The sequence below is a fragment of the Narcine bancroftii genome, chromosome 6 (assembly GCF_036971445.1).
Source record: "Narcine bancroftii isolate sNarBan1 chromosome 6, sNarBan1.hap1, whole genome shotgun sequence".
NCBI classification, from domain to species: Eukaryota; Metazoa; Chordata; class Chondrichthyes; order Torpediniformes; family Narcinidae; genus Narcine; species Narcine bancroftii.
Window position 1 is genome coordinate 145,299,071 of NC_091474.1, and position 27,119 is coordinate 145,326,189.

Here is a 27,119-nt window from a genome sequence, read left to right on the forward strand (position 1 = left end):
AAAGAACTAGGCCTCAATTTGGATGAAGCACAAAAAAGATTTATTGTGATAGCCTTAGCTGTAGCAAAAAATGTATAATGTCCACTTGGAAATCAGAAGAGATCCTGAGAGTACAGCAATGGTACATAGAAATGAATAAATGTATTCCATTGGAACAAATAGCATATAATTAAAAAAATAAAGTCACAGTATTCGAACAAATTTGGGAACCGTACATGGAACACAACAGAGAGGGCCTACCGCGGATCTCCATCCCCTAAAATGATAGAATGTGAAGAAGACGAAATGAACCGACCCAGTGTGTAAAAGTAGATGACACAATTTTCTTGTTTATTTTCATTGTGTGATGACATTGTTTAATGGGTTTAATATATTGTATATGTTGAACGTTTAGTGGGTGGGATGGGGGGTGGGAAGGAGGGAGGGAAGGGAGGGGAAAAAGGGGAGAAAATGCCATTGTGTATATTCAAGAGGGAAATGTTTGTGTGTATTTTGGTTAATATTTTGTCACATAGTGTGAAAAATAAAAATTTCAAAAAAAAAACTTGGATTTGGGAATTCCCATAGAGCTGAACAGAGCTAGTGTTCATTAGTATTTTTTGTTCTACCAACATAACATAAGAAATAGGAGCAAGGGTAGGCCATCCAGCCTATCAATCCTGTTCTGCCATTCAATGAGATCATTGCTGATCTAATGGTAGGCTCATCTCCACATACTTGCCTTTTCTCCCGTATCCCTTAATTGCCTTATTTTGTAAAAATCTATCCAAACTTGCTTCAATATATTTACTGAGGTGGCCTCCATTGCTTCCATGGCCAGAGAATTCCATAGATTTACCACCCCCTAAGAAAAGCAGTTCCTCTTCATTTCCATCCTAAATTAACTACTTGAATCTTGTTCTAGACTCCCCTTCCAATAGAAACCACTTCAGGGATAGGGAGACTCTTTGGGAAGATTACCCAAGCGGCGAGTGGCATTGACTGTCTCTTCAGCTTGGTGTCCCACTCAGACCCTCGGTGCAACCCAGCACACCTCCATGCCAGTGTCCTGGTCAGGCCTCCTCCACTCCAGTAAGGACGGGGAAATTATCTAGTTAAACGAAGGAGGAGAAGCTAAGAGGTATGTTTTTTTTAAAAAGGGTGTTGCAGGAGCAGATATCTATGATGTATATGTTCCTTAAGTGATTGAAAGGGATAGAACAGATTACAACTGTTTTTAAAAAAAAATAGTTGACCTTTTAATGAGAAGCATGGATATAAAACCAAGGAGATTATGCTGAGCCTTAACAACAAGCAACAAGGGAAAGCGTTTTAAATGTGAAATAATGTTTAATTATCACAAAAAAAACCTAAACAAAATGAGATATATCCAACACTAAAAACTCGAAATTCTTTTTTCCAAAATTCCAAATTTTTTTCAGCTGAGGATTTCCGATTGCTTGATATCCTTATTTATTCAAAATTTTTCGGAGACAAAATAATGCCATTTTGGCTTTTAAATATTTTGGATAATGAAGATTTCTGATTTTTCTGTAATTCTCAATTATCCAAAATTTTTTTTGGAGCCGAACAGATAACTGAGGATTTTGGATAATCCATTTGTACTGTAGATGTGTCAAGTGGTGAGGTCCAGTTGCAGCTGGAATAAATGATCAAGGATGATGTGCTGAATGTGGAGGTTGGTGGGGTGAAAGGTGAAGACCAGTAGAATGCTATCCTCTTTCTCTTTAGAAGGGGGGAATAAAAGTGTAACTTTGAGAGACAGGAAATGCATGAGAATGGGCTAGACTACAGAAGAGGAGAAGCCACATTGCTTGAAAAAGGAGATAATCGCAGATGTCTGGGTGTCATCTTGTGAGCAGATGTGGCAAAAGCAGAGAAACTAGAACCCTTCCAGGAGACTGGATGTGTGGATTTGTCATTGAGATAGCTGTGGGAGTCTGTAGGTTTGCTGCAGGAAGTAGCCCCAGTGCAGTCATTAACACATCAGAGGTAGAGTTAGGGGTGGCGCCTGAGTAGATATGGCACCAAGACTGTTCCTCATAGCCAACAAAAAGGCAGGCATGGCTGGGATCCATGAGAGTGACCATAATACACACTTTATTTAAAGAAAATGAGAAGTGTCAAAAGAAAAGTTATTAAATGTGAGAGCAACTTCTCCCAGGCAGAAGAGAATGGAAGGAAACCAGCTTCAGATTCCAGTATCTGCAATCCCATGTATGTTTCCAGTGGATGAGTATGGCTGGGGCACCAATGGAGAAACAGTATGGTTCTCAGACAATGAACATTTGCCACATAACATTTTTAAAAAGGTACAAAAAGCTTCCATTCCATTTTTGTGCTGATGCTTTAGAATTGTTATTCAAAAGCACAGTCTTTAAAATGGACCAAAATTAGATTTCCAAGTCCTTTCTTAAATTGCTGTTCTATGACATTTTGCAGGATCCTAGCAGGCTGCTATGCTTGCCTAAATTATGGTCATTAAGTCAGAACAATAATTTTACTGTAATAGTAGCAAGGACTGACAACTTTGGAATATTAAATATCAGTTCCATTTGCCAAAAGTAATTACTTTAATTTAAAAGAAAATCATGTTGAAAGATTTTCTAGAATTAAAAGTTGTACTGAATGCTCCCATTTCAGAAGTAAATCACAAAATTCTATGGACACCATAGTTGGAATAAAAAAAAAACGCACAAAATTCTGGAGAAGTTCAGCAGGTCAAACAGTGTTCTTTCTGTAGAAAAAATAAAGAATCATAACCGACGTTTTGGGCTTGAGCCCTTCATCAAAGTATGAGAAAATGCTGGCAAGCGTCAGAACAAAAGAGGTGGGGGGGGGAGGTGGGGGGGGAGGAGGGGGATGGCAAAGGCAGGAGATGCTAGGTGGAGAAAGGAGGGAGGGGACAGCCGCAATGAGGGGGAGGAGGGATGACTGGGTGGGTAGGAGAACTGGAAAGAAAGGAAAAGGGGGAGGGGAAAGAAAAGACCAGCAGGTTTAGTAGAAGGCAGAAAAGCCGATGTTAATGCCGAGTGGCTGGAGAGTGCCCAGACGAAAAATAAAGTGTTGTTCCTCCTATCTACGGGTGGTCAGGGTGGGATTGAACACAAGGCCATGGACAAAAATGTGAGCGTGGAAGTGTGATCTGGAATTGAAATGGTCGGCCACTGGGAGGTCGCTGTGGTTGAGAACGGAGAGGAGGTGCTGAACAAAGTAATTCTCAGTCTGCGACTAATCTCTCCAATGTAGAGAATGCCACAAAGGGTTCAATGGATGCAGTAAATGGGTCCTCTGGATGTACACATAGTGTTGGTTCACTTTCCCAGACTGGGTGAGGTGTTGGCACAAGTGTTGCATCTCCTGCAGGCACAGGGGAAAGTGCCGGGAGGTGCATTTGGTGGGGAGGGATGAGTGCGTGAGGGAATTGTGGAAGGAGCAGTCCCTGTAAAAGGCTGAGAGGGAAGAAGGAAAAATGTGTCTGGTGGTGGGATCCTGTAGTAAATACTGGAAATTCAGATAATACCAGATAATACCAGATAATGTGTTGGATGCGGAGGCTGGTGGGGTGGTAGGTGAGAATGAGTGGGATTCTGTGTTTGTTGCGTCTAGGGGCAGAGGCACCAAGGCAGACGAGCGAGGGATGGACGAGATGTGGGTGAGGACTGAGTTGATGGTGGTGGAGGTGAAGCCACGTTTGTGAAAGAAGGCAGACATTTTGAAGATCTGGACGAGAAGACCTCATCTTGAGAAAAGATGCAGCAGAGACATTGAGAGAAGGGGATGGAATCCTTTCAAGAGACAGGGTGTGAGGAAGTGTAGTCCAGCTAGTTGTGGGAATTGGAGGGTTTGAAGTATGTCAGTGGACAGCTTGTCTCCCGAGATGGAGACAGATTTATTTAATGTTTTCCTAAACACACCTCCCACATAGAAGTGCAACAATATGAGCTAAACATAACACATTTCTCAGTTTGACAACTTACAATATTCGTAGAACAATTAATGTTGTTTATTGAAGACAGTCAATGGAAAACAATTTTCCCTTATTTACTCTTAATTGAAATCTTTCATGATTTTATGTTGCCAACAAATCCCCCATTAACATTCTTTATTTCAAGAATAATATTCCTTTTGCTTTATTCTCATGATGAACTGAAATCCTGGATCCTGGTTGCCAGATTAATGAGATGAAGAGGAATGATTTCTTTAGCATGGTATGCAGAATTGATTTTGATATTCCAACTGGGACTTGGGTAACACATCAATTAGGTGCTTTCAAATTGTAGCACCTGGGTAGCCCTCCTGGGACCTGGGTGAGATTACTGGGTCATGTGAGCAGGATGCGCCTTTCAAATAGCAGCCTAACCTACCTGTTAAATCTCCAACCCGGCAATTTAAGGGGGATCCTGTCTCTGCGATGACATGGTGAGTGACGCATCACACAGTCACAGGCAGCCCCACAGGGAATTTCTCTCTGTTTAAAGTAAAGTTCTCCTAAACGCCCCTGCTCCTGGCTGTCTGTCACCAGCACCAGAGTGGTTCCAGTGGCATGGGGATTATGGGTAAGGAAGATGGCCATTGCTCCTGCACTCCTGCATTGAGCCATTACCACGAACTAGAGAAGCATGCCATGGCAGCAGTCCTCCCCTCATCCCTGTTTGCAGCAGCAGAGCATCACGGCACCGCCCCCACCCGATCGCGGCAGCAATTCTTCCCGTTCGCAGCACATCGCGGCCCCCCTTCCCCATTCATGGCAGCAGCACGTCAAGGCAGCACCGTGACAGCATCCTGCATTGATCCAGCCAGGGGCTTCCCTGTGATGCACGCACACATTGATGTCACCAGAGTAAGTGGGTCCGCCATTTCTTCTTTCAAATTACTGAGGAGGATGTTCGAGTAGGCTCAATTGGAGTGGCCAGTGGAGACCGGGCAGTGCGTGAGTGGCCCAGTGCAGGATTACGACTTTGAGTGTTTGGCTCACGAGGCTTCGGCAAGCTTGATTCCAGTAATGTAAGGCCAGGTATGATGTTTGTAAATTAGGAAAAATTAATGGAGGCAGCAGCCATGGCAGTCGAATGCTCTGATTGCATCATGTGGAAAATCTGGGATGGTACTCTTGTCTCTATGATGCAATTCTTGGGAGACCGAGTTAGGGAACTGGAGCTGGATGAATTCCTATACATTTGGGATGCAGAGGCAGTTAGAGAAGAGCTTCAGAGAGACAGTCACCCCCAAAATGCCAGGAGGCAGGTGACTGTTAGGAAAAGGAAGGGGAATAAGCAGACAGTGCAGAGCACCCCTGTGGCCATTTACCCTCAACAATAAGTATACAGTTTTGGATACTGTTGGGGGGGGGGGGGGATAGGGTACGATTTATCAGAGACAAGTTATGGTGTTCTCGTCTTTGCACAGACACTTGCCCCTCTGCTCAGAGGGGAAGGGGGTGAGAAGAGGAGAGCTATGATGATTGGGGACTCATTAGTTAGGAGAGTCGATAATAGGTTCTGTGAATGAGATTGAGGGTCCTGGATGTTGCCTTCCAGGTGCCAAGGCCAAGGATGTCTCTGCTTGAATTCACAGTATTATGGAGGGGAAGGGTGAGCAGCCAGATGTTGTGGTCCACATGGGTACCAATAACATAGGAATAGTGATGAGGTCCTGAAGAGGGAATATAGGAAGTTAGGTAACAAGTTAAAAAGCAAGATCTTAAGGATGGTAATCTCAGGATTGCTGCTTGTGCCACGTTCCAGAGAGAGTAGGAGTAGGAAGTTTTGGCAGATGAATGAATGGCTAAAGAGTTGGGGCAGGGGTTCAGATTTCTGGATTATTGGGATCTCTTCTGGGAAAGGTCTGACCTGTTTTTTTTTTAAAGATGGACTGCACCTGAACTGGAAAGGGACCAATATCCTGCTGGGTAGGTTTGCAAGAGCTGTTGGGGAGGGTTTGAACTAGTTTGGCAGGGGGTTGGGAATCAGAATGTGAGTGCAGAGAATAGGGGATAAGGTCAAAAGTATGATGCTCTGTGTTCTGAGTTTGTGAGGAAGGACAGGCAGGGGACAAAACAGTTAGAGGGTTTGAAATATCTCTATTATATCAATGCTAGGAGTATTACAGGCCTGGAAGTCAGCCTGAAGAAAACTGAGGTCCTCCATCAGCCAGCTCCCCACCATGACCACCAGCCCCCCAACATCTCCATCGGGCACACTGAAGTCAAAATGGTCAACCAGTTTACCTATCTCGGCTGCACCATTTCATCTGATGCAAGGATCAACAAAGAGATAGACAATAGACTCGCCAAGGCAAATAGCGTCTTTGGAAGACTACACAAAAGAGTCTGGAAAAACAACCACCTGAAGAAACACACAAAGATCAGTGTGTACAGAGCCGTTGTCATACCCACGCTCCTGTTCGGCTCTGAATCCTGGGTCCTCTACCGGCATCACCTACGGCTCCTAGAACGCTTCCATCAGCGCTGTCTCCGCTCCATCCTCAACATTCATTGGAATGACTTCATCACCAACATTGAAGTACTCGAGCTGGCAGAGTCCGCATGCATCAAATCCATGCTGCTGAAGACCCAACTGCGCTGGGTGGGTCACGTCTCCAGAATGGAGGACCATCGCCTTCCCAAGATCATGTTCTATGGCGAGCTCTCCACAGAGGTGCACCAAAGAAAAGGTACAAGGACTGCTTAAAGAAATCTCTTGGTGCCTGCCCCATTGACCACTGCCAGTGGGCTGATATCGCCTCCAAACGTGCATCTTGGCCCCTCACAGTTCGGCGGGCAGCAACCTCCTTTGAAGAAAACCGCAAAGCCCACCTCACTGACAAAAGACAAAGGAGGAAAAGCCCAACACCCAACCCCAACCAACCAATTTTCCCTTGCAACCGCTGCAACCGTGCCTGCCTGTCCCGCATCGGACTTGTCAGTCACCAACGAGCCTGCAGCAGACGTGGAGATACCCCTCCATAAATCTTCGTCCGTGAAGGCAAGCCAAAGAAAAGGAGTATTAGGAATAAAGGGGATGAGCTTAGAGCATGGATTGGTATGTGGAACTGCAGTGTTGTGGCCGTGACAAAGATTTGGCTAGAGGAAAGGCAGGATTGGCTGATGCAGGTACCAGGGTTTAGCTGTTTTAACAGGAATAGGATGGGAGGTAAAAGAGGGTCGGGCGGAAGGAGGGGGAAGCATTACTGGTCAGGGATAGTATTACAGCTATTGAAAGGGAGGAGTCTGTAGAGGATGTGTCCACTGAGTCGGTATTGGTGGAAGTCAGAATAGGAAGGGAGCAATCACTGTGCTGGGAGTAGTCTACAAGTGCCAAATAGCTCTCAGGCCACCAAGGAGCACATAAGCAGGCAGATTTTGGAATGGTGCAGGAAATACAGGGTTGTAATTATGGGTGATTTCAACTTTCCCTACTATTGACTGGCACCTCCTGACTGCAAGAGGGATGGATGAGGCTGAATTTGTCTGGTGTGTTCAAGGATTCCTGACACAGTATGTGGACTGGCCGACAAGAGGAGAGGCCATACTGGAGCTAATTCTGTATAATGAACTTGGTCAGGTGGTAGATCTTGGTGGGGGAGCACTTTGGTGAGAGTGACCACAACTCCTTGAGCTTTAGCATAACTATGGATAAGGATAAAAGCAGACAAAATGGGAAAGGACTTAATTAGGGAAAGAATAATTATGGGATGAGGCAGGAAGTAGTGAGAATAAATTGGAAACAGATATTCAAGGGAGAGTGTACAGAACTAATGTGTAGGAAGTTTAGGGACCACTTGTGCTGGTATCAGCTTAGGAATGACCCACTGGGACAAGGAAAAGATAAATAAGGGAACCATGGTTGATGAAACAGGTGAGGCAGCTAGTCAAGAGGAAAAAGGAAGCATATATTAGACATAGGAAGCAGGAAACAGGAAGGGTTCATAGGAAGTATGGTAGCCAGGAATGAGCTTAAGAAAGGACTTGAAAGCTTGAAGGGAGCATGAGAAGGCCTTGGCATGTAGGATTAAGGAGAACCCCAAGGCGTTCTGTGCATATTTGAAGAACAGAAGGATGATGAGATTGAAGATGGGTCAGCTAAAGGATGAAGGAGGCAACATGTGCCTGGAAGCGAAGGAGGTTGGGAGATCCTAAATGAATACTTTGTTTCAGTATTCACCAGAGCAAGGGACCTTGATCAGAGTGAGGTTGGAATAGAACAGGCTTGTGTGCTGGACAATATGGAGTTTAAGGAAGAGGAAGTGATGGATCTTCTTTAAAAACATCAAGGTTGATAAGTCCCTGGGTTATAAGTTGCTGTGGGAAGTGAAGGAAGAGATAGCTGGGGCAGTAGCTATGATCTTTGAGTCCTCTTTGGCTGTAGGAGAGGTGCCGGAGAATTGGAGAATGGCAAATGTAGTCCCCTTGTTTAAAAAAAATAATAGGGAGAATCCTAGGAATTATAGACCTGTGAGTCTTGCGTCAAAGGTGTGCAAACTACTGGAGAGGATTCTTAAGGATAGGATCTATGAGCATTTGGAGAAGTACAATCTACCCAAGGATGGTTAGCATGGCTTTGTGAAGGAAAGATTGTGTTTCACGATCCTAATTGAGTGTTTTGAGAAGGTAACAAAAGAAATTGATGAGGGTAAGACGATAGATGTGGTCTACGTGGATTTTACTAAGGCATTTGACATGATGCCCCATGAGAGACTTGTTCAGTAAGTCATGAGGCATGGGATCCATGGAACCTTGGCTGTGTGCATAAAAAAAATTGGCTTGCAGGTAGAAAGCAGAGAGTGGTAGTGGAAGTATTTGCCTGGAGGTCAGTGATTGGTGGAGTACCACAAAGATCTGTACTAGGACTCCTGCTCTTTGTACTTATAAATAACCTGGATGAAAAGGCAGAAGGATGGGTCAATAAGTTTGAGGATGATGCAAATGTTGGAGGATTTGTGGATGGAGCTAAAGGTTGTCAAAGGTGACAAGAGGATATAGACAGGATGTAGATTTGGGTGGAAAACTGGCAGGTGGAGTTCAATCCAGATAAGTGAGAGGTGATGCATTTTGGAAGGACAAACCAGAAGGCTGAGTACAGGATTAATGGCAGGTTACTTAAGAGTGTGGGTGAACAGAGGGACTTTGGGCTCCAAATCCACATAATTCAAAGTCACTGCATAGGCTGATAGGATAGTTAAGAAGGCCTATGGAATGCTAGGCTTCATTAATAGGAGGGTTACAAGTTCAGGAGTAGAGAGGCCATGTTGCAACTCAACAAATCTCTGGTGAGACCACACTTAGAGTTGTGTTCAGTTCTGGTCACCTCATTATAGGAAGGATGTGGAAGCTATGGAGAGGGTGCAGAGGAGATTTACCAGGATGTTACTTGGATTGGAAAATAAATCTTATGAGGCAAGGTTTGCAGAGCTGGGAGATATTTCTTTGGAGCATAGGAGGATGAGAGGAGACTTGATAGAAGTCTGGAAGATTAGGAGAGGCATAGATTGGGTGGACAGCCAGCCCCTGTTTCCCAGGGCAGGAATAGCAGACACCAGAGGACAGGAGAACAAAGTGAAGGGGTGGAGGTTTAGGGGAGACATCAGGGGTAAGTTTTTTTTTAACACAAGAGTTGTGAGTTCCTGGAATGCCTTGCCAGGGATGGTGGTGGAGGCTGGAACATTAGGGGCATTTAAGAGACCCTTTGGCACATGAATGGAAGAAAAAAATAGAGGGTTACAGGGGAGGGAGAGTTTAGTACTTTTTAAAAAAAGGAATATATGGATCGGCACAACATTGTGAGCTGAAGGGGCTGTGTTGTAGTGTTCTATGTGTGTCCATGATAGGTTATTTGTTATGTAGACTCAGCAGAACTTGGTGCTCTCTGTTCTCCACTACAGAGTTGATGAGTAGTGGAGGATGGTCATTCTTGGTCCTCCTGAAGTCCAAATCATCTCTTTTATTTTGTCTACAATGAGATTTAAGTTGTTATTCGTGCACCATTTAATGAGATTTTTCACTTCTCTGTAGTGCAACTCATCATTGTTGCTCATCAGGCAAGCTACTGTTGTGTCATCTACAAATTTGATGACACTGTTGGAGCTGAATCTTGTATTCCATTCGTGGGTCATTAGTGTGAATAGGAACAGACAGAGCACACAGCCCAAGGGTGCTCTGGTGCTCAGCGTGATAGTACTCAATATTCTGCTGCTGATCTGGACAGACTGTGGTCTTTCCGATAGGAAGTCCAGAATCCAGCTACAGAGATGGGTGTCGAGTCCCAGTGAGGATCGCTTCTCCACCATCCTTTTGGGGAATGATTGTATTAAACACATATGATAGAACAGATTCTATCACCAATGTGTATATGTACAGATTGTAGTGTAGGATGACTGTGATTGACTGAGAGTGTAGCCACACCTACTGGCAGGTCTTAAAGGATTGCTCCGAGCCAGACCAGGTCATTCTGGACTACTTGTGATATGCTCCAGTCTTTTAGTTAATAAAAGCCTTGGTTTGGATCAACAAGTCTTTGGTTCTTTCGACGCGCTCTACAATGTCAAGCTGAAGTCCATGAACAGCAGCCTGGAGTATGAAGCTTTGTTCTCCAGGTGGGTCAGGACGGAGCGGAAGGACGTGGCTGTAACATCATCAGTGAAACTGTTTCTTCTATAGGTGAATTGAAATAGGTCCAGTGTCTTTGGGAGGTGTGCTTTGATGCATTCCATCGTGAAGCTGCATGAAGCATTTCATAATGATGGAGCTCAGTGCCACAAGGTGGTAGTATTTGAGGCCCGTTATCGTTACCCTCTTTGGTACTGGAGTGTTGGTGGCTGTCTTGAAACCTGTGCGATGATGGACTGTTTTACTTGGTCTTGTACCTCTTCCTTCATCTCCATCCAGAGTCCTAAACAGTACTCTAACCTCTTTTACTACATTTGGTTTTCCCTTTGTGGCCTCCTCTCCATTGGTGAGACCAAATGCAGAATTGGGAACCATTTCACAGAGCAACTTCCTGAGTTCCAGGTTGCATGCCATTGTAACTCCCTTTTCCATTCCTAAACTGACCTGTCTGTCCTGGGCTGTCTCCACTGGCAAAATGGGACCCAGCTTAAACTAGAGTAAAAATGCATCATATTCTTCCTGAGCAGACTATAACTTCAGGGTGTGAACATGGAATTCTCTAATATCAAGTTTGGAGTCCCATCGCTCTTATTCTATACACTTCCTACTCTTTTTTTTTGTTTGTCCCCTTTCCACTCATCCCAACCCATTGAAGCCCCTTTTCTTTGGGACCATCTCCCCACTGGATTCTTCTGCTCTCTTCCCACACATTTTGGTTACATCGATCTCTTTTTGTACCACCATTCTCATCTTCTTGTCAAATTCCAGAGCTGCAACCTTTAGTCTTTTAATAACTTGCTCCACCCTATATAACTCATCTTCTTCCATTTGACCCCTTTGTTTTACTTGCCTCTCTCTCCCTTTGTCGGACACCTGCCAATCTGCTACCTTTCGCATCTTTCCCTCTACCTGGTTCAACAATCCTACATGGAGCTCCTGTCCCTTAAATACTGGCCTCTCTTCAACATGTCCCTAGTCGCGATAAATGGCTTTAGCTGGAAATATTGTCCATTATTTTTCTCCCACTGCTACTGCTGCTTGACCTGCCGAGTTCTGCCACTGGATTGGTTTAACTCATCCACTTGGATTCTGATTCTCAGCATTTGAGAGTGGCATTGAACAATGAGGTAATTTCATCACAGGCAGACTGTTGCACTGTGAAAAGGCTTTGACAGCTAATTATATCATGCTTCAGACTCAATGTCCTGTGAAAGCTGTCATTCACAAGCATTGAGTATGCCAAGGACCTGTTGAAAAGTGTATGTATATTATCATGTCAAATAGATTTGCATAGCTAGTTTGGCACCTGGGAATGATGATTGATCATTTGCTGCTTGTACAAAAAGTAATTACATTGCAAAATGCATTTTCCCTGTTATGTGTTTGTACTAACAGTCTGGAACAGAAGACTGCTGTAAATCAGTTTTTTTCAAACACAAAAGATTTGAAAGGTATTAGCAAAACCAAATGAATTGTATTTTGAGTTGGTCACATATCATTTGCACTTAACCATAAACAATATTTAAGAGTTATTTTAATGCTTAAATACAAGTTTCCTATCCAGTTAAAAACCATCCCATTTACTGACCAAAATTAAATAAAACGCATAATCAAACTTGTTGCTGTTATGAAACTACTTTTTCTTTATACTTTTAGGCACTGGATGTGGATCGTGGAGTGTTACAAAAGATGAAGAAATCTGTCAAAGCTATTTATACATCTGGGCTAGGTAAGGATCTGCTATAAGTCTTGATTACAGCAAAAGAGCAAGTGTGACCTTTTGTTTTCATCTGCCTGTCCTCAGAAAGTACATGTTCTTCTGTTCCCAAACCAAGGTTAGTAAAACTAAAATAACACACTTGACTCAATAAGATACCTTTGGAATGAACTTTGGACTTTGATTAAAAAGCTTAGATTTTGGAATTAAAAATTGAATAATAATGTTGCATCCTAAAGAATAAAATTGAATAACATTTTTATTCTTTGTGCACATTTAATAAGAAAGATGATGTCTAGGTTTCCCTGGGGCTTCAGATATGCTTTGGCAATAAATCTTTGAAAGATGTGATAATGAAATGCAGAGGACATAAAATTGTGTTATGTAGCTGACAGATATCCACCAAGCACACCCAAATGCACTGGGGTCTATACGTTTATGAAAAATCTAATTTTAAGTATTGTCAAATAACTGAAGCACTGAAAATTAATGTTTGTGTCTGTCGAGTTGCTCTTCCTCAGAACTTAATCACGATCGATCCCCTGCTGCTCATTTCTCAGTATCTGTCTCTCTCACTTTGTTTCACTTACTGCTCTTGCACAGACTTGCCATTTCATGTGTGCTTTCTCGATCTATATGTTTCAGTGAATGTATCTTCAATATCATTAGTAACACGATACAGAGTAAGTTTCCCTGTTCACACAAGTTGAATTCCCTGTGAAGAACATCAATCTGTTCTGGATTTCCAATCATTGTAAATTTCCAGGGCAAAATATATTGGAACTCATTTGTGGAAGTACATAGTTGGCATATTTGTTCCTTAATATCTACAGAATTCAAGCTAGTGTTTTAAAAATAATGATTCTTTGGAGCAGAGTACTGGATCATTGAAGTTATAGATTATCCTACCTTTCAGGAAGATGAGACTGTGGCCATCGAAGCAAAATGTCTTGGAGTCCAAAAGGAAAATAATGTATTTTCTTGCAGACACTCTAAACCTTGGGGGGAAAAAGCATAACAAAAGCCGGAAGTAGTCAGCAGGTCTTTGGAGAGATGAGCAATTAACATTTCAGGGTGCTGACCTTCTATCAGGTCCAATGAAAGTTAGAAGGCAAGTGCATTGAAGATGTTACGGTGACCAAATGCAACAAGCCAGGGCAAATCAGAAACAATGGCTAGATGTGGAGGTTTGTGCATTGTTCAGAGCTCATGGTGCTGCCTTCAAGTCAAGTGACAAGATGGCATTAAGATCAGCAGGGGCTGAACTCTCTTGGAAGGCAAAGAGTGGGTACGTATGGAGATTCCACAGACATCTGTGTGACACAGGCAGCACAAGGCACATGTGGCAGGGTATTCAAACAATAATTGACTGGAAGTCAAACCTGTGGGTCCTGACAAGTTGAATATTTTCTATACGCTGTTCGATGAGGAAAAACAATACAACACCAAAGAAAGCGTTGTCTCCCCAGGAAGAACACGCACCCTGCATAGCTGAAGTAAGGAGGATCCTATCCAGGGTGAACCTCTGCAAAACAGCAGGACCACACAATGTATTTAGTTAAGTCCTGAAGGATTGTACAACCCAGCTGACGGAAGTTCCAACAGATATCTTCAACATCTGACTGCAGCAGTCCACTGTCCCTGCAGGATTCTAGGTAGCCACCATCATCCCAGTGCCCAAGATAGCGATGTTAATTGGGTAAAATGTCTTATCGCCCAGTGGCACTGATGACTACAATCATGAATTGCTTGGTGTGACTGATAGTAGAATGCATTCGATTGCATTACATCATCACAGTGACATTAGACCCATTCTAGTTTGCCTACCTTCCTATAGAACAAAGCACCAAAGCACTCGGTGTTCAATATGATCCTGCCTCAGAAGCAGATAGGCAAACTGTCCTCGCTGGGACACCCCTTTGTGCAACTGGATTTTGGACCTTGATTGAGAGACCAGTCAGTTCAGGTTGGTAGCAAAACCTCAATCCCATCAGGCTGAGCACTGGCGCACCTGAAGGGCTGTTGCTCAGCCCTCTACAGTTCAAGCCTACAGTCCCAGTACGTTTTGGAGGGTGGGAGGAAACCAGAGGAAAGCCCATGTAAACATGGGGAAAACGTACAAACTCCTTACAGACTGTGCTGGATTTGAGCCCAGGTCACTGGCACTGTAATAGTGTTATGCTAACTGCTATGTTAACTTTGCTGGGAGCATTGTGAAAATAGGGCTCAAAGAATTATAGAAGACCCTGTCCATCCAGCACACAGTATTTATGACCCACTACCATCAAGGAGGAGGTACAGGAGCATGAAAATCGAGACTGCCAGGCTGGGAAATAGCTTCTTCCCACTAGCTGTGAGATTAATGTACAGCATCCTGTAACTGAGAGAATCATCCCAAAAATATTTATATACATTTTTATTTTAAAATGCATCTTTATGAATAGATGTGATTATTATGCATTGTGTGTGTGCACAGTGGTCCAGTGAAATGCTATTTTGTCAGGTTGTACATATAAAGTCGGATGATGATGAACTTGAAGATGCAAAGAAAGTTGGTGGAGAGAATTTAAAAGGCAAGTTTGTGAGGGCTTGAAGACCAAGGACACTGCTGAAAGAATAGTCAAGTTTAATGAATAACATAAAGGCCAAAGGAAAGAGAGAGGACAAAAGCATGCATGCTGAATTAAAGGTTGTAGTGTGTCAACTCAGTCATTGAGGTGCCTCCCCCGTTGGAACAGTTCCAATAAGATCGGTATAGGAGCACAAAGAATGAGAGAATTAAAGTCACAGGTTAATGGAAGCTCAAGGTCATCTTTGTGGACTGAATGGAGGTATTGTGTAAAATGTATGTGCTTATGTAGGAAACCACATCAGTTGCAGCTGGCTAAATCAGAATTAAAAGTACAGTACTGGCTCATTTGGAAGAGGTGTTTGAGTTCCTAAATGACGGGAAGAGAGGCAATAAAAAGAGCAGGTGTTGCAGAATGTGTGAAGAATTTGAGTTGTTGGTATGGGAAGTATTGCTGCTGTTTTGGGGGTATCCCATTGCAACCAGTTATTATTAAATACGCCAATTTTTTTGTGGGGGGGGATTTTGTTTGGACGATGTTAGAAGTCCAGTTTTAATGCTTGTGTCCACAGCACAATTTCTTGTTCAATTGTTCTATGTATTGAAGTTTCTTCTTAAAAACAAATATAGTACAACTCTGATTATCTGAAATGGTCGGGGCTGGGCCTATGTTGGATAAACATTTTTTTTTTCAGAGAACTGGTTATTTTTTAAAAATCTGCTCAGTAGCAATAGCAAGTCACTTGTATCAATGCTTAAACAAGCACAAACAACAAGGGAAGGCTTTAATTTTCACCAAAAAATGCTGGCTGCTGATCACTGACACTTCCCCACTGAGGCCATGCTCCTGCCCGGGAGCCCAAGGCCCCCTGTCAGTTGTGGTCTGGGGGAAATTCTCCCCCCCCCCCCCCCCCCCTGGATATATGAGGATTTCGGAGAATCCAATTTTGGATAATCAGTTGTACTATTACTGCTCAATGGCCTGTTCAATTCATTTGGCTTTTTAAAGGCTGAAAAGTGTTACTGAATACTCATTCCAATGAACATCTGAAATGCAATGCTATGTGAAAGTTACAAATATAGCTTTTTGGTCACCTTGGTTTTTCTGCGTATGTTTCATTATATTAACATTTTTTGACTTCTCCATTTTTTTGTTAACTCTCTTCCTCCTGTGTCTCTTACCCTATCCTTTAGCTCCCTACCCCTTCCCTTTTAGCACTCTCCCCTATCGCTTCTCTGTTTTATTTTCTCCTGCCCTCGCATCTACATCCATCTATGGCCTCTTATCTGTTAGCCTGTGCTACCCTCCTCCTTCACCTTTTATTCGCATGTCTGTCTGTTTTTTTTTTCCTTGTACCTGACGAAGGGCCCTGACCTAAAACATCTGTGGCCCTTTACTTATGACCTGCTGAGTTTCTCCAGCTCATTTGTGTATTACATTCCTGCTGCTTTCAGTTGTACGTGGAAAGGGAAATAATCCTGAGATTTGTACCTGGAGCTCCTGCTTCCCTCAATTCAATTTACATGTCCCCATCCTGCTTATTGCCCAAGTCATTTTTTTTAAAAAATTTTTATTTTTCACACCATAAACCACATTAACCATGATACACACTTTTTCCTTTTCAAACATATACAGTGCCATTTTCTCCCCCCCCGCCTCCCTCCTCCCATCCCACCCTCCCTACCTCCCCCCTCCCATCCATTTAAAGTACAAAATCTAGGATACATTAAACCAGTCAAACAATGTTGTCATTCAATAAAAATACACAAGAAATTCCACTGAGTCAATTCTTTTCATTTCCTTCTCCTTCCGTTAATTTAGGTAGTGAATGTCCCCGGTAGGTTTTCGCTATTGTGTTTCATGTAAGGCTCCCATATTTGTTCAAATATTTCAATATTATTTCTTAAACTATATGTTATTTTTTCTAATGGAATACATTTATTCATTTCTATATACCATTGTTGTATTTTCAAATTATCTTCCAATTTGCAGGTTGACATAATACATTTTTTTCCTATGGCTAGAGCTATCTTAACAAATATTTTTTGTGCTTCCTCCAAATCAATTCCAAATTCTTTGTTTTTTTATGTTACTTAGGAGGAAGATCTCTGGATTCTTTGGTATATTGTTTTCTGTAATTTTATTTAATATCTGATTTAGATCTTCCCAAAATTTTTCTACTTTCTCACATGTCCAGATTGCATGAATTGTTGTTCCCATTTCTTTTTTACATCGAAAACATCTATCAGATACTGTTGGGTCCCATTTATTTAACTTTTGAGGTGTAATGTATAGCCTGTGTATCCAGTTATATTGTATCATACGTAACATCGTATTTATTGTATTTCTCATCGTTCCAGAACATAACTTCTCCCATGTTTCCTTTTTTATCTTTATATTTAAATCTTGTTCCCATTTTTGTTTAGTTTTACCATTTGTTTCCTCATTCTCCTTTTCTTGCAGTTTAATATACATATTTGTTATAAATCTTTTGATTATCACTGTATCTGTAATCACATATTCAAAGTTACTTCCCTCTGGCAAACTCAGACTGCTTCCTAATTTGTCCTTCAAGTAGGATCTCAATTGGTAATATGCCAGTGCTGTATCTTGAGTTATATTGTATTTATCTTTAATTTGTTCAAAGGATAATAATCTATTTCCTGAAAAACAATTTTCTATTCTTTTAATCCCTTTTTTCTCCCATTCTCTAAAGGAAAGGTTATCTATTCTAAAAGGGAGTAACTTGTTTTGCGTCAATATTAGTTTTGGTGATTGATAATTTGTTTTATTTCTTTCTACATGAATCTTCTTCCAAATATTGAGTAGATGATGTAATACTGGAGAACTTCTATGTTGTACCAATTTTTCATCCCATTTATATAATATGTGTTCAGATATCTTTTCCCCTATTTTATCTAATTCTAATCTGGTCCAATCTGGCTTTTCCCTTGTTTGATAAAAATCTGATAGGTATCTTAATTGTGCGGCTCTATAATAATTTTTAAAGTTTGGCAGTTGTAAGCCTCCTTGTTTATACCATTCTGTTAATTTATCTAGTGCTATCCTCGGTTTCCCCCCTTTCCATAAAAATTTCCTTATTATTTTCTTTAACTCCTTGAAGAATTTCTCTGTCAGTTGTATTGGCAATGCCTGAAATAGGTATAATATCCTTGGAAAAATATTCATTTTAATACAGTTTATCCTTCCTATTAGTGTTAGTGGTAAATCTTTCCAATGCTCTAAATCGTCCTGTAATTTTTTCATTAGTGGATAATAATTGAGTTTATATAGTTGGCCGAGATTTTTATTTATTTGTACACCTAGGTATCTTATTGCTTGCATTTGCCATCTAAATGGTGATTCCTTCTTAAATTTTGAGAAATCCGCATTATTCATAGGCATTGCTTCACTTTTATTTACGTTAATCTTGTAACCCGACACTTCTCCATATTCCTTCAATTTCTTATATAATTCTTTTATTGATAGTTCTGGTTCTGTTAAGTATACTATAACATCATCCGCAAATAAACTGATTTTATATTCTTTGTCTTTTATTTTTATCCCTTTTATATTATTTTCTGTTCTTATCGATTCTGCTAGTGGTTCTATAGCTAACGCGAACAATAAAGGTGATAGTGGGCATCCCTGCCGTGTTGACCTGCTTAAGTTAAATTGCTTTGATACATATCCATTTACTGTCACTTTCGCCAATGGTCCCTTATATAATGCTTTAATCCAGTTAATATACTTCTCCGGTAAACTGAATTTTTGCAATACTTTGAACAAATAATTCCATTCTACTCTGTCAAAGGCCTTCTCTGCGTCTAAAGCAACTGCTACTGTTGGCGCTTTATTCCCTTCTACTGCATGAATTAAGTTAATAAATTTACAAATATTGTCTGTTGTGCATCTTTTTTTGATAAATCCAGTTTGGTCTAGATTTACCATTTTCGGTACATACTCTGCTAATCTGTTTGCTAATAGTTTAGCTATTATCTTATAATCTGTGTTAAGTAAAGATATTGGTCTATATGACGCTGGTGTGAGTGGATCTTTCCCTTGCTTTGGTATTACTGTAATTATTGCTGTTTTACATGAATCTGGTAAGCTTTGTGTTTTATCAATCTGGTTGATTACTTCTAGGAGGGGCGGAATTAATAAATCTTTAAATCTTTTATAGAATTCTATTGGGAATCCATCCTCTCCTGGTGTCTTATTATTTGGTAATTTTTTTATTATCTCTTGTATTTCTACTATTCCAAATGGCTCTGTTAATTTATTTTGTTCCTCTATTTGTAGTTTTGGTAGTTCAATTTTAGTTAGAAATTCATCTATTTTCCCTTCTTTCCCTTCGTTTTCAGTTCGGTATAATTGTTCATAGAATTCTCTAAAGTTTTCCTTGATCTCTTTTGGATTATATGTAATTTGTTTGTCTTTTTTCCTTGATGCCAATACCATTTTCTTAGCTTGTTCTGTCTTAAGCTGCCATGCTAGAATTTTGTGCGTTTTTTCACCTAGTTCATAATATTTCTGTTTTGTCTTCATTATATTCTTCTCCACCTTATATGTTTGTAGTGTTTCATATTTTATTTTTTTATCCGCCAATTCTCTTCTTTTAGTTGTATCTTCCTTCATTGCTAATTCTTTTTCTATATTTACTATTTCCCTTTCCAACTGCTCTGTTTCCTGATTATAATCCTTTTTCATCTTGGTTACATAACTTATTATTTGCCCTCTAATGAATGCTTTCATTGCATCCCATAGTATAAACTTATCTTTCACTGATTTCGTATTTATTTCAAAATACATTTTAATTTGTCTTTCAATAAATTCTTTAAAATCCTGCCTTTTAAGTAACATGGGGTTTAATCTCCATCTATACCTTCTTGGAGGGATGTCCTCTAACTTTATTGTCAATATTAAGGGTGAATGGTCCGATAGTATTCTAGCTTTATATTCTGTTTTTCTTACTCTATCTTGCATACGAACTGATAACAAAAATAGGTCTATTCTTGAGTATGTTTTATGTCTAGCCGAGTAATATGAATATTTCTTTTCCTTTGAGTGTTGTTTCCTCCATTTATCCAAAAGTTGCATTTCTTCCATCGATTTAATTATAAATTTGGTTACTTTGTTCTTTCTGTTAATTTTTATCCCAGTTTTGTCCATATTTGAATCCAAATTCAGGTTGAAATCCCCTCCTATTAATATGTTCCCTTGCGTATCTGCTATCTTCAAAAAAATATCTTGCATAAACTTTTGATCTTCTTCGTTAGGTGAATATACATTGAGTAGATTCCAAAACTCCGAATATATCTGACATTTTATCATTACATATCTCCCTGCTGGATCTATTATTTCCTCTTCTATTTTAAATGGCACATTTTTACTAATTAATATAGCCACTCCTCTTGCTTTTGAATTATACGATGCTGCTGTTACATGTCCTACCCAATCTCTCTTTAATTTCTTGTGCTCCAATTCAGTTAAGTGTGTTTCTTGCACAAATGCTATATCAATTTTTTATTTTTTCAGTAAATTTAGCAGTTTCTTCCTTTTAATTTGGTTATGTATTCCGTTCATATTTAAAGTCATATAGTTCAGCGTAGCCATTTTATACTTTGTTTATCTTCCCTTTCCGTTTCTCCATCATTACCTTTCCTTCTTATCCATTTCTGCTTTCTTGTTTTGAACACTTTATAAGACAACATTTCTAAAACATCAAACATTTTCCTTATTCTCCTATTTAAAGCTTCTTTAGCCCCAATCTCCCCTTCCCCTCCTGAGTTGTCCTTTATCCCTTGTCGGACAACCACATCTCCCCTCTCCATTTGGATTTGCGAATTCACTCGCAAACGTCAGCTGATTTTGCAGTGACCGTAACTCCTCCCCACCCAGGCCCCCCCAGAAAAGATTTCAATTTTCATATGTAACAAAGGTCACTCTTTTAATTCCCTCCTTATTCCCTCTATTCCATTACCTTCCCTTATTAATTCTTGTCTATACTCTCTATATTTTCCTCTAAATACGGATACATTCATGTATGCACACTATACATATACCTCTTTACCCACATACATATAAATCGTGGTCATTTTTACTCTTATTACATGTCTTCATCTCTCTGCTTGTTTTGTAGTTGTTCTGCAAATTTCCTTGCTTCCTCTGGATCCGAGAATAGTCTTTTTCCATAAGATCGTTTTCGCTATATTGAACTCCTTCCTCTTCTTCAGGAGTTCAAAACTTATGTGTCTTTTTAGTTCGCAATCTTTTGTACTCTCGTTACACGTCTTCATCTCTCAGTCTATTTTGTAATTGTTCTGCAAATTTTCGTGCTTCCTCTGGATCCGAGAATAGTATGTTTTGCTGTCCTGGAATAAATATTTTCAATACCGCTGGATGCTTTAGTATAAATTTATACCCTTTCTTCCATAAAATCGCCTTTGCTGTATTGAACTCCTTTCTCTTCTTCAGGATTTCAAAACTTATATCTGGTTAAATAAAGATTTTTCGCCCTTTGTACTCCAGTGGCTTGTTGTCCTCTCTTACTTTCTCCATTGTTTTCTCCAGTACCTTTTCTCTTGTAGTATATCTTAGGAATTTTACTAAAATAGATCTTGGCTTTTGTTGTGGTTGTGGTTTAAAGGCTAATGCTCTATGTGCCCTTTCTATTTCCATTTCTTGCTGTAGTTCTGGACATCCTAAGATCCTGGGGATCCAATCTTTTATAAACTCTCTCATATTCTTGCCTTCTTCATCTTCCTTAAGGCCCACTATCTTTATGTTATTTCTTCTGTTATAATTTTCCATTATATCTATTTTCTGAGCTAACAGCTCTTGTGTCTCTTTAACTTTTTTATTAGATTCCTCTAATTTCTTTTTTAAGTCCTCTACCTCCATTTCTACTGCTGCTTCTCGTTCTTCCACCATGTCCATTCTTTTTCCCATTTCTGATAAGGTCATATCTATTTTATTCACTTTCTCTTCTGTACTGTTTATTCTTCTTCTTAAATCACTAAATTCTTGTGCTTGCCATTCTTTAAATGAATCCATGTATTCTTTAATAAGAGAAAGTATATCCATTGTCTTGCCTTTCCCTTCTTCCATTTCACTGTACTCTTCCTCTTCTTCCTCTGGGTTGGCCATCTGTTGTTTCTTTGTTGTCCTTTTCTTCTCTTCTTTCTTTTTTTCGTTGTCTTCTATATTCTCCTCTTGCTGCTGCTGTTCTGCAGCTGTCATTGCCGGCTGTGGAGATCGACTCCCCAGCTGGTCTCCCCTCCCGTCGGTGTGTTTTTTTTGCATGCGCGGTTGCGCACTTTTACTCGGCTCAGCGAGCCATTTTTGTAGTCCACTTTCTACCGACCTGAGGGAGCGGGTTTCTCTCTCCACCGCGGGCCTGTTCGAACAGGTAAGGCCTTCTCCTTCTTCTTCCGTTGTCTTCTCTTCCTCTCTTCTTACCGTTGCTTTCGATTTTTCTTTTTTTCGTCACCATCTTCTTTCCACCCTTATACTCACTTTACTTTAATTTTTATTTTTGTGCCTTTGTGTTTTCCTTTATTTTTTTCGACTTTTCTGGAGAGGGCTGGAGTTCACCGTCCGACAATACTCCATCACGTGACTTCCACTGCCCAAGTCATTAATGCTATTCTGTACTATGACCTTTGGGCGTTCTCCTTCCCTTTTAAGAGTATTCTGTAAATGCTCTGAGACAACCCTGGCCCAGGCATCAGTGAGGCATATAATGTTCTGGAGTCTGGCTCTCAGCAATAGAAATGCTTGACTGTTCCCCTTATTAGTTAATTTCTCACCACTCTGCTCACTTGGATTTTTCCCTTCCCTGCTGTGCATGAGTTGTTGTCAATTTCTACGGTGAGCCCATAAGCTCTTCCCTTCCCTCAACCATCCCCAACAGTATTGAAGACTGTGTTGTGTACCTGTTTGAGAGGGGAATGAATACAGGGGATTCCTGCATTAACTACCTACCTATACTTGCAGCCCTTTATGCTGGTCACCTATCTATTATGGTCCTGTGGATTGGAGGTATTTTCTCTCTCTTTTCCCCCCCACCACTCCCCACCCCCCGGCCATTGACGTGATCTACTGGGATCATTGTCTGAAGAGGGCACAGAAAATTATTGAGGATCCCTTCCACCCAGCACACAGCATCTTTCAGCTGCTCCCGTCAGGGAAGAGATACAGGAGTATCAGCCAGCTCCACCAGGCTGAGCAACAGCTTCTTCCCATGGACAGTGAGAATGCTGAACGACCAAAAGAACTGTTCACACTAACCATCCGAGACTCTTTTGTACAAAATAATATTTATTTATTTTTTATTGATTATAATACTTGCCCTGCATATGTATTATTTGTCTGTGTGTTAAGTCTGGCTGTGCGTCTGCATGTTTTTGCACCGAGGATGTGCGGTACAGTTAGCGCAATGCTATGACCACGGGTTTGAATCCAATGGTGTCTATAAGGGCTTTGCATTTTGGGCAGCATGGTTGGCATAGTGGTTACCACAACACCTTTATAGTGCCAGCGATCAGGACCATTGTTGAAATCCCACGCTGTCTGGAAGGATTTTGTGCATTCTCCCCGTGTCTGCATGGGTTTTCCCTGGGGGCTCTGATTTCCTCCCATTGTTTGAAAAGTACTGTGGACATAGGTTAACTGTGCTGTATGTCTAAATTTAAAAAAAGTTAAATTTAAATTTACGACCTGAGATTACTATTTTGTTGGGCTGTACTTGTGATGACGGTAAACTTGACGACTATTCTCTACCTGCAGTATGATTACCTTGCTTAATGTGTATTTTTAGTATTGTGGCTACTCCATATTGCGTCTAACCATAGTTCCATCTGTTCAGAAGCTGCAGGTGGACATACTTCCTGCAGGCCTAGTCATCATTTTAATTAGTAAATTGTGGATGATGGTGGGTCCTCTTGGAATTTTTTTTCTTTCCTGTTGGAATGCATTTATTCTGAAAGATCCCACAACTGTCTGCCACTGTCTTCTCATTTCCACTCAATCAGCTTCTATAATTCTGATTTAATTAATTTGGATCATTCTCTCTTGTGCTAAAATAATGATTAATTAATATAGCCCTCCACCTTTTCCCCAGCTTCCGATCCTTCTGAAACATGTACCCTTCAGTAATCAGGAACCAATCTATGTCATTCCAGTAATGGCCATTAAATCATTCTCAATTCATTTTTAAACCCAGCCCATCAGCAGAGATTGCTTTACATTTCTACTCAAAAGGCAGCTGTTCACTCGAAAATAATGAAGATACAGTCATGAAAATTGTCTTATAGAAACAGTGCTTCCACTATGTTCAGACAGCTGGTTTGACCAGTGACAGCTGGTCAGTCCTGTCAGCCACACCTTAAAGGATGAAGTGACGTTCTTAGTTCATCTCCAAGAATGTTACAAGGGATGAATACTTGGTATTGTGGAAAAAATAGCTTGGACAGTTCCTCAGAGACTTCTGTTACAGTTAATGGCTTTGTAATTGGAGACCACAATGTCTGAAAGTGTTCAAATGTTCCATCTGCTGATTGCTCTTTTCTATATAAAGAACTATCCCAACAAACCCACTATAAAAAGTGGTGTGTTTTTTCTGTACTGCATTTGTTAAATCTGGTCTTTTTTTTCTGTCTCTTTCTTCAGCTATTGGATAGACAGTATCAAAATGTCTTGCAGGCCAGAAGATGTTATGATAAATTGATGCCATTTTGGTAAGCAGCATATGATTACCAAATATAGTTCGCTATTGCTCAGTTGAAATTGATCTTGAATTAGAAGATCTTGGTTTTTATACCACTCTGCAAACTTGAGTACAAAATCCAGCAGACACTGCTGTACTATACCCTAATCTGTCAGATAAAGTGTCAAATTGAGATCCTCTTTTTCTCTAGTGGATGTCAAATGAACCAATAGATGGTTTGCAAATATTGATCCTTCAACCAATATACATTTTTTTTTTTACATTCATAAGATCTGTCATTGCAATTTTTTTTAGGGATCTGGTGTGTATAAATTGTCTATTGCATTTCCTGTGTTATAACTGAGAACATGTCAGAAGGCCACAGTTGCAGCCTGATTTGCTGAGTATTTCCAGTGCTTTTTTATTTTATAATTCTAGTTGCAGATTTTTTCATTTGAAATATATCATTGGAGTGAGAATTCTTTAGAATGCCCTGAAAAGGTCATGAAATATTCTATATAAGAACAAGACTTCTTACTTTTAAGTTTATGGTGTAATATTCAGATGCACCTTACCTTCAATGCTATTATTTGATACTTTCCATGATGAGATGCCGATGGGTTTGTGGGGAGTAGGAACCCACTCAGACATTGTGAAATGATCAGATAATTTGCTAGTGCTTGTTAAAAAATAGATAAATTATGTGCTGTTGCATTGTCCACCATTTAAAACTGTAACCTGGACTCACTGAGAACCTTGAGCTTTTTCAGTGGTGAATTTTATCATCTGCTAAGTGTGTATTAATTTTGAAGTTTAAGTGATTTTTTTTTGTTCTCCATTCTAACATCATCCCTGGGACTAAGGTAATTTAATGCATTTATTATATTGACTTGATTTTAATGCTAATTTGAATGGCAACTGTACCTGTTAATTTTTATAGCAGTGAGTTAATTTGAAGCAAGAAATCCTGACTGTATTAATTCTCCGAAAGCTGTCTAATTTTACTTCATTCACACTATCAACATTTTTCCTTTCCATCATTAAAAATAATATTTTACCTTCAATGAACCAATTGACAATAAATTTCACTTCCTCATCATTTTTGAGTAGTTTATTCTGAATTTCTCAGTGAATAGATTATTTTTATTTTGTAGTTTTGGATGATCCCATGTGGGTAAATTTTCCCTGAGTTTTATTGAGTGCTTTATGTCCATACAAGGGGCTTCTCTTTCTAGTGAGATTTCTTTTTAAATAGTGATACATTCTTGGTCCTGTAATATTCATTCAAATATTTTTGCACTTTTTCAATTAGCTTTATGCAGTGAACTGGGATTCACTGGGAGAGTGCTGTATTGATGACTAGCCCTGCCTCCCGGCTCCACCCCCGTTTACCCATATATAACCCTGGTTTCCCGCCTAAACCCAGAACCTCTCTGAAGCCTACTAGTGAACCCTACCCATTGTCGAAGCTAATAAAAGCGTTTGTTCTCCCTCCAGTCGTGTGAGAGCTTTTATCTACATTACAGTTTTATTAGCTTTCAAAACAAGGATGGAGGTGTTACTCAAACTGCTAATAGACTCCCAGTCCTCCAATGTGGCTGAGGAATTCGCACATTTCTAAACAGTGCAGGTATGAAGCGGCTTCAGGCTGCGTCCGAGACTACGAGCAGATCCGGGACACCCTGGTTGCAGGAGTCTGCTTGAGGTCCATGAGGGAGCGACTCAGGAAAGAAGGACCTCGCTAGTTATGTCAAGCTGGCCAAATCACTGGAACAGGCCAGGCTCGAAAACTACTATCTTGAAGCCAGCGAACTCGCGCTCTCAGGTGAGCACCTCCAAGGACCGGCTGCTCCCGCTACAGCTGCCCCTGCTCTCATGGCTGCTGCTTCCTACGCCAGGGAGTGCTTTTTCTGTGGAAAAGGTCAGCACCCACGAGCCCTTTGGCCCGCTAAAGACTCAGAGTGCTTCAACTATGGAAAGAAGGGACATTGGGCGAGGGTCTGCCTCACGAAGGGAGGTCCAAGGAAGTCCACAGCCTGCACTGCTCCTGGATCCGATTCCAGCCCCAAGCTGTCTGCCCTGAACTCGCCTGAGATCGCCCGCTGTGCAACTTGCCACCTTTGGAAATGGCGTGAAAAGGGTCGGTGGCCATCTTGGCATGGCCTGAATTCAAATTTGGTGCCATCATCATCAAAGGAGGTAGGAGAGTGGCCATCTTGCTACTCCATGAGGTCAGCACCATCTTACCTCCACAAGTTGACTCAGGTCAGAGGGAGCCACTCGAGCGAGGAACAAGGCATCTCTGGCAAACTGGCATCGCTGGTCCTTGACCAGAACAGACCTCGCCAGCTTAGTAACTCTATGGTAATGGTGAAGGTAAACAGACATTCTACCAAGTGCTTAATTATCTTGGGCTCCACGGAAAGTTTTATAGACTCACGGAATGTACGAAAGTATAACTTAAAAATATATCCTTCTAATTATTGAATCTTCCTCACATCTTAGTCCCATTTGGCG

General features: G+C 40.8%; 1 protein-coding gene across 2 annotated transcripts in view; it reads left to right on the forward strand.

Annotated features, from left to right (window-relative positions):
• asap2a (ArfGAP with SH3 domain, ankyrin repeat and PH domain 2a) overlaps positions 1–27,119 on the forward strand; it is a 218,325-nt gene that overhangs the window by 39,225 nt on the left and 151,981 nt on the right. For both annotated transcript variants that reach the window (XM_069886255.1, XM_069886254.1), the window contains exon 2: positions 12,263–12,335. In XM_069886255.1, the coding sequence (XP_069742356.1) occupies positions 12,263–12,335 (73 nt within the window). The remainder of the gene's footprint in view (positions 1–12,262; positions 12,336–27,119) is intronic.